General features: G+C 40.1%; 1 protein-coding gene across 3 annotated transcripts in view; it reads left to right on the top strand.

Moving 5' to 3' along the window:
* MAP2K5 (mitogen-activated protein kinase kinase 5) overlaps positions 1-14,016 on the top strand; it is a 266,485-nt gene that overhangs the window by 167,972 nt on the left and 84,497 nt on the right. For 2 of the 3 annotated variants that reach the window (XM_059372347.1, XM_059372346.1), the window contains exon 17: positions 12,770-12,799. The exons of the other annotated variant lie outside the window; for it this stretch is intronic. In XM_059372347.1, the coding sequence (XP_059228330.1) occupies positions 12,770-12,799 (30 nt within the window). The remainder of the gene's footprint in view (positions 1-12,769; positions 12,800-14,016) is intronic. 3 annotated transcript variants of the gene reach the window in all.

Genomic DNA, 14,016 nt, shown 5'->3' on the forward strand with positions numbered 1-14,016 from the left:
CATTCCTCAAATATTTGTTGAGCACCTTTTATGTTCCACACACTTTGCGAAGTGCTGAGGATACACTCGTAAATAAAATAGGCGTGTTCCCTTGTTGAGCCTACAGTGTGAAGGGGGCAGGCGAGAAATAGTAGTGTACTCCTCTTTTGAAAGCAGGAACTTTCAGTATCCTAGGCTCTAAACACTTCCATTTAATAATAACCACCCCATAAAGTGACTTTGAGAGTGAGCTTCTGTTTGAAATAACATCCTCATCTATGTATTGGGTGGTTTTGCCAAGTGACGAGAATTATGGAGTATTATCCACAACTGATTCCTGCCCCTAAATATATGTAAGAACCCAACCCTGCCCCCACCCCCTACATAAACCACACGGAGACACAGCTGTCTCTAGTGGTCTCCAGCTGCGGCTTTGTTTGCTTTTCTAGCCCTTGGTGATTATGAACCTGGTCTGAGGGGTGACGGATGGCTCTGGATACCCTATGAGCAGCTGCTGTTAGCTTCTCTAGACCATAAAACTTAGCATTTGGTGTGCTCCACTCAAATACTGGTATTTTCTCCTCTCCCCTTTTTACAATTATCCTCAAGAACATGAGTGGAGGTTGAGTCTTAGTCATATGTTCGGTCTGCTGCTCCATCTAGTGAAACATCTTACCTGTTGATCAGAAGTTTCTTCTGAAATCCATCAGAAGGCAAAAGGATCAAAGCAAAGGGTCCAAACAACAAGGAAATTTCAGTGGCAGACTGTATAGGAAAGTGGGCAGGAGTGTGGTCTGGAGTTCTGTCATGGGCCTCCTTCCCTTCCGTTGAAGAATGTTGAGAAAAAGAGCATGTAACAGTATCCGTCACTCATTCCCCTGCTCCTACTCCCCCTTCTGTAATTCTCCCTTAAGTTAATATTTCCATTGTCATTTTAAAAATCTGAAACATTCTGCAACTTACTGCAAAAAGGAGCTGTTAAAATGACCTTTGGGAGATAATGGATTGACTAGTTCGGTCGGCTGCAAGGTTTGTGAAGGGATCCAGCTGTCTCAGATTACCATGCCTAAATGTTCATTTTCCAAGGTTGTCAGTGATCACAGTGAATGTGCAAATGGCAGACGAAGTGAGTGTTTCCCGCTGAATGAGGCATTGTTGAGCTCGCTTTGTGCTCAGAGCTGTCTGAACAACCGTGAGATTGACAAAACAAGATGGAACAGGTGCTAGCAGTCCCAGCTAAGTGTTTTATTATTTTGATGGATTTCAGACTGATTTTTAAGTTTTTCCGACAGCACATGTCCAAATTGTGTGTGTTTGCACGCAAACACACACAATTTGGACTTTTAAAAAAGCATTAAGTCAACAAAGTCTTCATGTGAAGAATAAATTAAAAGAAGCCAAAGCAAGCATTTGACAACCCATATTCAGATGTTTGAAGGATTGTTGGTGGAAAAGAAGGAAGCTGGTGTTCAGTGACTGGCAGGCTGAACATTCTGAAGCTAACGTGACCAAAAAAAAAAAAAAAAAGTCCACGGTTTTCTATTCAATATAAGGGAGAAAATTCTAATGGGTAGATCCCTACATCCATCCTACTCCACAGTGGAATCGTCCCCTTTACGAATAAAAATGCCCCATTTACCTAGTAACTGAATAACCACATGCCATGTCTTAAGTTTTTGTTTTGTTTTGTCTCTCAAGAAGAAATGCTTTGTAGAAGAAACAGGGATGAGGTTAGATAAGATGTAGTCATTTATTCATTAATCACTCAGAATTTTTATTGAGTGTCTACTATATGTCCAGCACCACGCTAGTCACTGGGAATATGGCTGTGAATGAAACTGACAAGATCCCTTCATGGAGCCTACATTTTCAAGAAGGTATTCGACAACAGCAAGTCATTAGACGGAAACAAACATCGTTGTACGATAGGAGTAACTGAGTGGTGTGGTGTGTAAGTTAAGATACCTTAAATTGAGATCTGAAAGATAAGGGGCCAGTCTCCTAGTGACATCTGTCACTAATAAATTCTGTGAGTGATAATTTGGGGAACCATGGCCACTCCCTTGAGATGCCCAGTGGTGAAAACCACTGATCCTACAATTCTATCAACACTGAAATCCAGTAACCTGGAAGTCACTTTAAAAATCCCCTTCAAGCTCCTACAGACCGTCGCACATACTTTGATTCTGAACTGGCAAATAAAAACTTGAACATTTTTATAGCATGTATTTAGACGATTCTTTTATAAACCTTATCTTCTACTTAAAGATTAGAGCAGGGTTTTTTTTTTAATTTTTTAAAAATTTTACTTATTTGAGACAGAATGAGGGGGCTAGAAGGAGAGAGAAGCAGACTCCCCTCTGAGTGGGGAGCCTGATGTGGGGCTCAATCCCAGGACCCTGAGATTCTGACCTGAGCCAAAGGCAGAGGCCTGACTGAGCCACCCAGGCATCCCTAGAATGTTTTTTAATAGGAGAGTGTCTTCAGAACTTGTTAAACCAGATCCCTCCTCATACCAGTGAGCAAACTGGGGGCCAGAGGAGGGAGGGAACGTGCCCAAAGTGACAGCAAACAGCCAGTCCTGTGCAGAAGAGGGCTAGAATTGAGGACTTCTGATGTCAAGTCTGGTGCTCTGTCCTCTTTTTGCAGCTGTTGACATCTTCTTGCTCGGTGTCCGGTGTTCTCACAACAAGGGTGATAGCAGAACACTTTACATGTACCTAACACTTAACAAAATCAGTTGATATTCATTACCTCATTTAGGCTCCCCTACACTGTGATGGGAAATGACTGAAAAATCAGTGATTTGAGGCATCCCAAGATTGTTCCACCATATAAACATCAAAGCTCCCATTTTGCAAGTAAGGAAACAGGTCCAGATAAATTAAAGGACTTTTTAAGAAAGGTGAAGGGACTAGACCCGACATCAGCAGTCAGGTTCCCTGACTGCCACTTTCGTTATGCTGTAGAGAATAAGTAGTTTTAGAAGAGAAGAGAGAAATGGTAAACATATATGAGCAGGAAATTAGATAAAGGAAAAGACTGGTTTATCATGATTCTGCTTGTCGGTCAAAACTGCTTTTCCCAGGCTTACTATAGCTGCTTCAGTATTCCATATTTCATATTTCATATTCCGTATTTCAGAGTGTACATGTATCACTGGTCTTTAGAAACCAGAGCCTAGTGTATTTCCTTTTGTTGTTGTTGCTAAAGAGTTTATTTATTTATTTGACAGAGAGAGCACAAGCAGGGGGAGCAGCAGACAGAGGGAGAGGGAGAAGCAGACTCCCTAGTGAACAGAGAGCCTGACATGGAGCTCCATCCAGGACCATGGGATCATGACCTGAGCTGGAGGCAGACGCTTAACTGACTGAGCCACCCAGGCGCCTCTTAGTTTATGTTTCTAAAGAAATACAAAAATTAACCTGTTCTCCAATGTGTCTGCTCTGTTAGGAAGTGGATAGGTGAGAACTCCAACTAATCAGTAAATATTTATGTAGCGCTCTTCTGCGTTGGCAGTAAGGATACCAACTTTGCCCTCAGGAGCTCCTCAACTAGTAGGTAGAAAGGTAAATAAAAGTGAAATGGAAGTGCATAGCACTGGGCAGGTGAGAGGGAGGGCTGACGTCTATGTCAAGGAAAGCATTTCATTTATCTGTTGCTCTTAATCACACACCCAACGTTAGTGGCTTAACATCACAACCCTTTATTTACTCAGGATCCTGTGGGTTAGGAATCTCAGGGTTCAGCCATTAGATTTGGCATCTGTGGGGCCCTCCAGTGAGGGTGTAGCCAGATGGTGGTTACGAATGGAGGATCCAAGATGACTTCACCTGCATGCAAGGCACTTTGGTGGGAGTGGCTACTCCATCTCTCTCTCTCTCAGGAGCAGCATATAGGTCACTACCTGATCACTACCTGGTGATGACTCCTTTGGCTTTGAAATGTCTAGAAATAGAAGTGTAGAGTTGCTTGAACCAGTGGACTCTACCTCAGCACTGATGTTTTCTCAGGTACTCCCATCTGCATGAATCCACTGACCAGTTTAGAAATGGAGGAACACCCCCCCAGAGCCCCCCATACCCAGAGCTAGGTCTTCAGGGATTGTTACCATGATTGAAGCTGTGTACTGTTAGAGGACACAGGTCAGCATGATACAAATGTATTGAAAGGGTGTCATTTCTTAATTCTCACTATGAAGATTAAAATGGTTATTGAATTAAGTACACAAGATGGATTGGAAGACAGTTAACTCCAGTCTCTTTCCTTTCTTGCAACCCCTAAGCCTTTAATAAGAAGTAAGCCATTTAAATTAATCATAATGCTTAAATATGTGAAAGTGATTATTCTAAGCACTGATGTGTAAGAGGGCCTTGTCAGTTAAGACTATCAACCCGTAATACTGAAGTTTGTATACTATGTTCATTAAAGTAGTGCAGCACAGAGGGACATCTGGGTGGCCCAGTCAGTTAAGCATCTGACTCTTGATCTCAGCTCAGGTCTTGATCTCAGGGTGGTGAGTTCAAGCTCCGTACTGGGCTCCATGCTGGGTGGGCGTGGGGCCACATTTTAAAAAAAGAAAAAAAGTATTAGAGCATAGAAACAACTAACATGCACTGCCAGGGTGGGTGGCCTCTAGAAGACCTCACCATCAGAGGATTTACAATAATCAACAAATGTTTTTTGTCAGCCAACTGCAAAATACCATTTCTGGTGTCATGGAGAACACAAAAGTATATGACTTAAGAGTCTGCCCTCAAACAAAATTTTAAAATTTCCCAGGCCTTGGAGACAGGAAGATGCAGGCCAGTAGGAAACGTCCCCAGGAAGGGTGTGCTTCACTGGCCAGTGAATGGTAGGCGGCAGAGAATGATAGGAAGTTGTCATCAAACTTTTGTTCAGGGATTAACCCCCCACGGAAGAGGAGGAGTAACTTGGGCCAAGCCCTGGAAGGACAGGTGACCTGGAATTCCATCTGTCCATCTGTTGTTACATCATCTTAGAATCCAGATAGAGAAACTACCTCCAGTACTGCATTTTGAGTTGTGCAAACACGTGAAGTTCATTTCTTCTATTATAAAAGTAAATCATTTGCTTTCATCTGTCAGGACTGAATGCTATCTCTTTTTAATGTGGAGTTTCTCACTGAATTTCCTTTCAGTGCACAGAGCACCATCAAAAGAGACCTTTACAGTTGCTTCTCACTGACTTTTAGAGATTTATATACCCAGATTTTCGAATTAGCATTGCTCTGAGTAGAGAGACCCATGGAAATCAGCTTGGGACAAGAAGAGTGTCTTCAAAGCTACAAAAGTGGGTCTCTTAAAATAGGGTTTGTTTTCCTTTTTAAAAAAAAAAGTCAGCTGCTTCATATTTACTATGGCCTACTTGAAATTATATATTGCATTTAAACCGTAGTATTTGTGCAAAAAACTATTCAAAGTTTTTGCTCTAATGTAGTATAGACAGATTGATAGATATGTACACACGCACATACAAACACACACAGTCTGAAAGAAAACGACGCAAGAGAAGTAGCATTATGGGAGAGGAAGGAGAATTTATATGTCAGGACAGCAGGGTTAGAAGGACCGAGCAACGTTTAAAGATTCCAAACAATAGCATTTAGCATGAAATCTACTTTTTATCATCCTTACCCAGCCATCAGAATGAAGAAAGACAGTGTCCAGCTGTAGCAGTGGTCGGGTAGCAGGAGAATTAGAAGTAAAGGTACTAGTGCCCGAGGGGTGGGTCATGAATTAATAATTGCTGTGTGGCGGATGAGCCCGTCAGAAGCGCTGGAAATGAGGACGTTGCCTTGCAGAGCGCTATCAATCACTCAGTGACCATAACTTCCAGTAATTAGTGTATTTTATGGGCCTTTGCTTCAGTGGCTCGAAAGCACATATGCTCCAGTCACAGCTAAACTTTGCCGGAGTAATATTCCAGGATGATTTATCCTCCTGCTGCGCTGGGATATACCCCTATATTAGGTGAAGATTGTGAACTAAGCTGCAATAAAGTGTAAGTTTAGGTACAGTTTGCCCAGGTTGAGACCTCCATGTATCATGCTTTTCAGCATCCACGGTTAGGCTACAGCAAGCCATCATTTTTAACCGTGAAACAAATAAAGCAATTAATGGAACAGCATTAGGATATTGTACTTGTGAATTACTGTTGCCCTCTCCCCATTTAAGTGTCCACTGTAATAAGCCCATTTCTAATTAAAAAAAAAAAAAAACCACCACACACTATTGGAAACATTTATTTGTAATGCTGTCTTTTCTCCATTATTATTAGTAATCTGTGGGATAGGATGCAGGACCTTCCAAATGATGGAGAAGGACTTGATTTATTTCTTTGTGTTACGGTGCTTGGCCTCCATAAGTTAAAATAAATGTACTTTTCATCCGTGGACTCTAGTGAGGACAAGTAGTTCTTTTTTAAATACTGGTACATGTTAAGAAGCACTCCTGATGGGAACCTCACATTTAGGCTCTTTCGACACAAAGAAAGCATGTTATTTGCGAGCTCTCTGGAACACTTGGCACTTCTGTACAGCTGTAATGAGTTATTTGTCGTGGTTCATCCACTCCACTGGAAGTCTCCAAGGCCTTTGCAGACAGGGTCCTTTGCCATTGCCAAAAACATCTGTAGAGCCCACAGTTCTTAGTGATTTAACAAGCTTTGCCACCAACCTGCAGTATGACCTTGGGCAAATTAATTAAGCTTCTGGTGCCTCCATTGGGCCATAATTCTGTTTGTGTTAAGGAAATCCTTAGAGTTTATAGGAAAGTGTTATGTGAAAAGTATAAATTGAATAAGGAAGAGATATGCACAGTCCCACTCTATCCATTGTGGAGGGAAATGTTTCCACACCACTTTTAATGATGATGTCTGTGAATTTCCTTTCAGTAGACACCAGTGGTGAGCTCATTTCTCCAAGCCAGGGTAGAAAGGTATACTTAGTTCGGTGCTTTCATTACATTTATTACCCCATCTTTAATTTGCAATATATTATAGTATCACACAAGTTAAAACAATAACAGTAAAACAAACTAATTGTCTTTAATTAAAATGAATTAGGTTTTGATTTTAATCTATTTGATATAGTGAGAACTGATAACGTGGAGGGTCCCTCCGGTTATTAGGGCATATTTCTGTTGGGCCTGATGGTGTTAGTAATAACCCTCTTCCTCATAGTTCTAGACACGAACAAATATGTCACTTCATCAGTCTCTGTTACTCGCACTTATGCCCCTCCGCAGGGGTCGCAGATTCCACAAGTTATCAGCTAATGGCGTTATACATTAAAAATTGAAGCTTTCCTCACTCCGAGGCCTTTCAAGGCTTTGTTCTTAAGCCCTAGACACTTTGGAGTGCAGCTGCAAACTATAGGCAGAAGATTAAATTAATTTGTAACTCTTTTTTTTTTTTTTTGGTCCTGCATTACTAAATCCTCTGCATTTAATTGAAACCCTACTTCAAGACGCTTTGTGTTTCTGTGTTCTTTGTTGTCAGTTTAACCTCCAAAGCACTTTAACACTGGTAAATTGCTGTTATATCCTTTGGATTGTTTTTAAACCATTTGGTAGGAGGATAGTGAAATTGATACATGGGAAGAAAAGTAAAATCTTAGGGTAGATCTTGAGGTATTTAATATTTATTATGGTTCTGCACCAGCATAGTTTCAGATGATTTAAACTCTCTCTCTAGGACTGTGTAAATTGGTGTGGGATGAAATCTCACCTAGGGAATTTTATGTAATCCAGTAGTTAAGTCTGAGTTTTTAAAGTTTCCCTGTGTCTGAATGTTCCAAAGCGGCTGCTGCATTTCTGTAAAATGAAGGTTTAACTGCAGTGTACAATCTAAATGTAAGATCCTTAGATGGAAATTTAATTGTGTAAAATGTACACAAGGTAATTAAGAACAAATTTTAGAACATTTCAGACTATGAAGTCCTCCTTCGGCTAGATCATGAGCTATATTGAAAATGCTTATTTTCAATTTGCAGTTATGCTGAGAAACATAGAATATGTCTAAATTAAGAATTTTTAAAAAATCCAGGGCTCTTCAGTATAACTGTAAATTTGAAACTACTCACGAATTGTTGATATTGTAAGAAACCTGATTCACCAAAAACATTTTGAATTTGTTTTCCCCACTTGCTTTCTTGCTATAATGTATTTTTTCTCTTTATCATTTGTGACTTCATGACCATAATTATTCATGTTACCAACAGAAACCATTTTTGCTGCTTTGTAAATAAATACCTTCCTTCTCTTAAAATACAGATGTTTCCATCATCCAGTGGCTATGCATTTGGCAGTCATTAGGATCACACCCCCACACCCATATTTGTTATTTAAATTAAAAATCCAGCATATTCAAATGCTGCTAACTCAGGAGTATTTCATAGATTATGATTGGACAAATCAAAGATCCATAAGATGACACCAAGGAACAGTTTCAGTTTTACAGGGAGATGTTAGTGGTTTACTGTCATTGAAATATATTCCCAATGGTGAATGTTTTCAGAGCATTCTTTCTCTGTTTTTTCCATAGTGAATTTCCCACAACAAACAGAGTATTTAGCAGTTTGCTGAATCTTAAATATTTGGAATTAAAGTGCACTTTTTTTTATCTAACATTAAATAGAATCCTCTCCCTCCCCCATCTCCACCTACACCCCTAACCCCAAAATAAATAAGGCTTTTCCAAATCTTTTGCAGCACTGACCCCTCCCCTCCTGGGAATGAAAAGGATGTGAGAGTCATTTGATGAATTGCTGGCGCTTACATGCATCCACATTTTTCAATATGCTTTTTTTTTTCTAACTGGACATAAGCTGCCTATATCTAAATGCTTCTTTTGTAAAGATGATAAAGAGAGCAAAGATTTCTATTGGCTTAGTCCTAATCTGTTTGCTTTGTTGTAATTCTTTTTCCCCCCTTTCCTTTAACTGTTAACCTATTTATAAATCTAAATCTACATACAAAGGTCATTGGTTGGCTGAACTTAAACCATTTTACTCAGTAAATTTAATTAAGAAAATACAGTGCAACTCATAAGCAAATGAGTTTTTTCCTAGTTTTAAACCAAACCACCCTCTTGAGTGCTGATTGCCTTGCCCGACCCCTGGTGATACAGAAACAGGCAAAATTAAAAAGGACATTAAAGCTTCATTAAATCTGAAACACATTTAGTACAGTGACATATCTGCAGGCCATTTCAGAGAAGATTACATACTCTCTTTTGTAAGTTTCCTAATTTATAATACCTTGACAATAAAAACTGGGGAAATGCAAGTAGATTAATAGACCAGTAGGGGTAAAAGATACAGAATGGCCCCAGGTCCGCCTGTCTCTGAAATAGTCACTCGTAGCATCTGTGATCCCTCTTCCTCATAAGGGTTCCGTGTTTATTTTGACTTTTGACAGCCTCACGAGGAACCTGTTCTTCACACAGCCATATCTGCCGAGAGAGCTTTTCCTTTCTTACCTTCTCCTAATTGAACTTGATAAAAGGGGTCTAGGGCCTGGCTATATATTTCCTTCTATTTTGCCACAAGACAAATAGTGGGGAACAAAAACACCACAGTTGGTTTAACCTCGAAGGACATGACATACACGGAAGGCAGCTTCCTCTCCCGGGGCCTTCAAACGACTGCTTTTGGTACCGGCCTAATGGTGCCACTGCCAGTTTGCACTGGAGCAAAATTGGAATCCTCGGCCTGCTACTGGAGCAGCACGGTGGTGACAGGCTGCAAGAGAGGAAATGATGGTTGTACCACTCTGGTCAAGGACAAGGAGCCATCTTCTGTCCTCTGGCTCCAGAGAGGTCAGAGCTGCAAGGTGCGTGAGCGCAGTTCTCCCAGGAATGTAGTTGACAGGACTGAAATTTCGTAGGATGTCAGGGAAGTACACACAAAGCAAAGCCTGTCCCAGGAATGATGAGTTCACCGGTTCAAGCACTGCCAGCCACCTGTTTCCAAGCAGACAGGTATGGAGAGACTCCCACCTGACCAGACTGCACTGAATTGTCTCTCTGTGTGCATGGTGGTGTCTTATAGGGAAAATGAATGATAGTGGTCCTCCTTATTACATCGTGCCAGTTACGACAGAGGGCACCAAGTAGCTGAGTACACGTTCCCAAGTTGACTGTAGCCTGGCCTTGCCAGAGAACAATAATGACTTGAGAATTTGAGACTTTGTGTTCAAGTGGAAAGAATTTGTATTTTTCATTTTAGGCCACTTCTTTTTAAGCCTTCCGTTTATCATTGCTTATTTTGTCCTTTAACAAAAACCAGCATCCCATATTGGTACCTGCCGGCCTAATTTAGATTTTAACTCTGTGTGTTGTGGGCCAGTTCTGCTGGTAAGCCATGTGGACAGATTCTTCCACCATTCTCAGTGACACATTAACCATGTACCCGAGTGAGTGACACAGTGCTTATGGAATGGCTTGAGATAAAATACTCTAAGTGTTGTCTATTCGTCATTACATTGTTAGCTTTTTTAGATGAGAGATCCTCCTCTTGGTAGTTTGATAATTCCAAATGGAAGGATATGCAAAACCTGCCATCCACAGGTGAGTGTGATGACAGGTGACAGGTTTTCTTGAGCTATCACTGCCTGTCAGGTCAAGACAGCTTGTCCTAATGCTTTGCCTACAATTACTGCCATAGTAGACCACAGCAGCTCCCCCTAAATCAATGTGCGCACTCTCATTGGCCAAAAACCCACTGATTAACAAAATATAAGGCAAATGGATGGCCTATATTGGGTAAGATTAGAGTAGGGGGAGTGGAGAGCGGCGTCTCCCCCCTTTCTAATTTAAAACAGTATATAGGAGCACCTGGGTGGCTCCATCAGTTAAGTGGCTGCCTTCAGCTCAGGTCATGATCCTAGAGTCCTAGGATCGAGCCCTGCATCAGGCTTCCTGCTTGGCGGAGAGTCTGCTTCTCCCTCACCCTCTGCTACTCTGCTACTCCCCTTGCTTGTGCGCTCTCTCTCACTGTCAGATAAATAAAATCTTTTAAAAAGCAGTATGTAGACGAGAAACATAATCACACAAACCCGAAGGGGAATTTGATTAACTTCCACACTTTCTCTCCATCGTGCCATCTTGTGATGTTTTTGCTATCTATACTTTATACTAATCCCTTGATTAATGATATTTACTAAGTGAAATAATGGTTGTATAACTTTATGTCTTGAAAATCGATGAATTCTGAGCATATAAGAATGAGTGCAAGGTAATGAAACTGACTAGGCATTGCAGAACACACACACACACACACATATATAAATATACATCCAAATGAGTGTTGGCCTTTTCAAAGCAGTCACCTTACAAGGTCATATGGTTTATTCCTGTTACATTGCTCTTGCTCAGACTGGTTTTAGATCTTTGAAAATTAACCTCAGCATCTTCATGTCTGTTCTTACTAAAGGACAAAATATTTATTCTTTGAAGGTGGCTTTGGGTTTTGATAATACCCACAGGCCATTTCAACCTTAGTCAACAAATAATTCACATGATCAAAAAGCTGATGGGGTATAATTTTAAGTCCAAGATAAAATAAAGTTCTAATAAAATGAAGTAAGTGTTCTTTTGTTCTTTGAAATGATTCTAAATACAATTCCAAAAGAGTTTGATAATGTTTCTGTAGTGTCCTTGTTTTTCAGATAAATGCATAACTTCTCAAGATGTAGAAAAGCAATGTAAAACTATGGAAAGAACGCTGGATTAAGTTGCAAGTCTTAGAGTCAGGCCCCAGGCTTCTCCTGATTAACTGTGTGGGAACTTCTTCAGTGGAACTTTTGGGTTCTAATCTGTGAAGTGGGTTGTTGCTCTCTTGGATTCATTCCAGCTTCAAAGTTCCCTGATACAGCGATTCTACTTTGAAAGGAGTTACAAGTACATAGAAAGGATTTCAGGCCTGAAGGTGGGCCACATTATGAAGTTGCAAAACTTCGCCACTATTTTCTTTAACTATGTTACAATATATTTGGTCAGTTTTCTCTTATTACTTTATATCAACTCTGTTCCTGGTTGAATCATTGTGTTTTTACACATGAGAATTCCAAGAATTCCAATTAAGTGACTGGCCTAGAAACACATGGCAGTTTACAAATCAAGAAAAAAAAAATGGGAATACTCTATAGATTCATGGTGCCAGTTTCCTACCTACACTGCTAGTTCCGACTTCGCAGCCTTGAAGTGGACACTTCCCTAGTAGTGGTAGGTCTTTTTTTCCTGTGGATAGAAAATGAACAAAAAAACTAATACATTGATGAAAATAGTGGCAAAATTCTCTATTTCATATGGCCCATTCCCCATTTCCTACAACACTTCCTGTGTACTTGTTACTAAAAACTCTACAGAACCGTGGGCTGGGAACAGTAAGGTGTTTCCATCTTACAAGAGGAAAAGCCTGTGGTCTCCTCCGGTTTTGTATCTCTGTCTAGATGAAAACTGTCATATACAGGTCAATGTGTGAATAATGCTCGTAGAGCCGGTACTGTTCCTAAGAGAAACCACATAATCGCAATGTTCAGTTGTGAAAATTAGAATATTTTATCAGGGATGCAACAATGCCCTTTGAAAATGTCCATTCTAAATACAACTTTTAAGGTAATTACAGCAGTAGTTTAGTTTCTGCATCCAGGGTTGTGAGCTTTTTATAGTTGCTGGGTGTAGTTCTGAAATGGAGTATTTGTCTGTCTTAAGGAGATCTGCCCTGCATGCAAATCTATAACTAGACAAATATTATTTCCTTTCCCAGCTTGCTCTTGGGAGGTTTCCATATCCTCAGGTAAGATTGTTCATTACTGCCGTTTGCCACTGTGACATTCATTCCTATGTATGAAGGTGCAGGGAACAATTGTGAACATTTGAGCCACATACAAATAAATCTGTCCTGTTAAATTGAAAAGTGATATCTTAAAGGAGTCATTTAGAAGTCTCTATTGATTTTTGATTTTTTTAAACTCCAGATTTTTTTTCCTTTTTGTTAAAGGTTGAAAGGCATCATCGTGCTCTTCCTTTGTGTGACATTGGTGATGTTTTGCCTTATCCTAACCCCGTGCCATGTGCTAACTCTGAGGTTAGAGGAGAGGCACAGCCTTTTCTTGATACACTGTTTGAGCTTTTGGTTTCAGTTAAAATTATTTCAGTTAAAGGGTTGAGATGAAGGGTGAAAATACCTGATCTGGATCATCACTTTTGCTAAACAAATAGGCCCCAATTTTATGGGGGTGTGATACCGAACATACTGTTTTTTTAAAAAATTGGCCACTTCCTATCCACATTTGTAAGAAAACAAACTGTCCATTATATTACCATTGTTGATGACAATCTTTATAATTTCTTTAAGATTTTTATGTAGGAGGGTGCTAGCACTTAAAATACAAAGCTGTTTCGTGGTTGGAAAATGATTCCCTTGTGTGTGCCGAGCGAAATAAGTGAAATCTCTAGAAGGATGAAAAATGCACGGATTGACTGTTTTCCTCCGGTTGGTGCTCACTGTTTTTCTGGCATCTTGGTCTGTACAGGCCAAAGTGCCTGGAGGCATGTCTGATTTAAAGGTGGTGTTGGTCTCTGCTCTTTAAGCATCTATTAACTTGCTATTATTATGCAAATAAGTGTTGTATTACACATACTAATTTATGCATGGTTAGATTATGCAGATGCATCACAAACATGGTTATTGAATAATAGGATGGGGCTCATTCACTCTACCATCTTTATAAGCTGTTTTAAGCAAATTCTCCCGGTACCCATGTGGACATTTAAAGACCCTTCACTTGCTGAAATGTGTCTTTTGTATCCTTTTTCTTTTATACTTAAAGCCATCGGATGAGTGGGAGAGAAATTGTCTAAGTTATTAGGTTCAAGAGTGTTACACTTGCTTGTCAAATTTGTAGGCTTCTTTGTTTAAACATAATCTTTTCCTTAAAGAGAAAATCTAAAATGTAATCACTTGGCATGCATGCTAGCATTTAGTCAGATTTTAGTGTATACAGCCTTGCT

Source organism: Mustela nigripes, chromosome 13 (genome assembly GCF_022355385.1).
Source record: "Mustela nigripes isolate SB6536 chromosome 13, MUSNIG.SB6536, whole genome shotgun sequence".
Classification (NCBI taxonomy): domain Eukaryota; kingdom Metazoa; phylum Chordata; class Mammalia; order Carnivora; family Mustelidae; genus Mustela; species Mustela nigripes.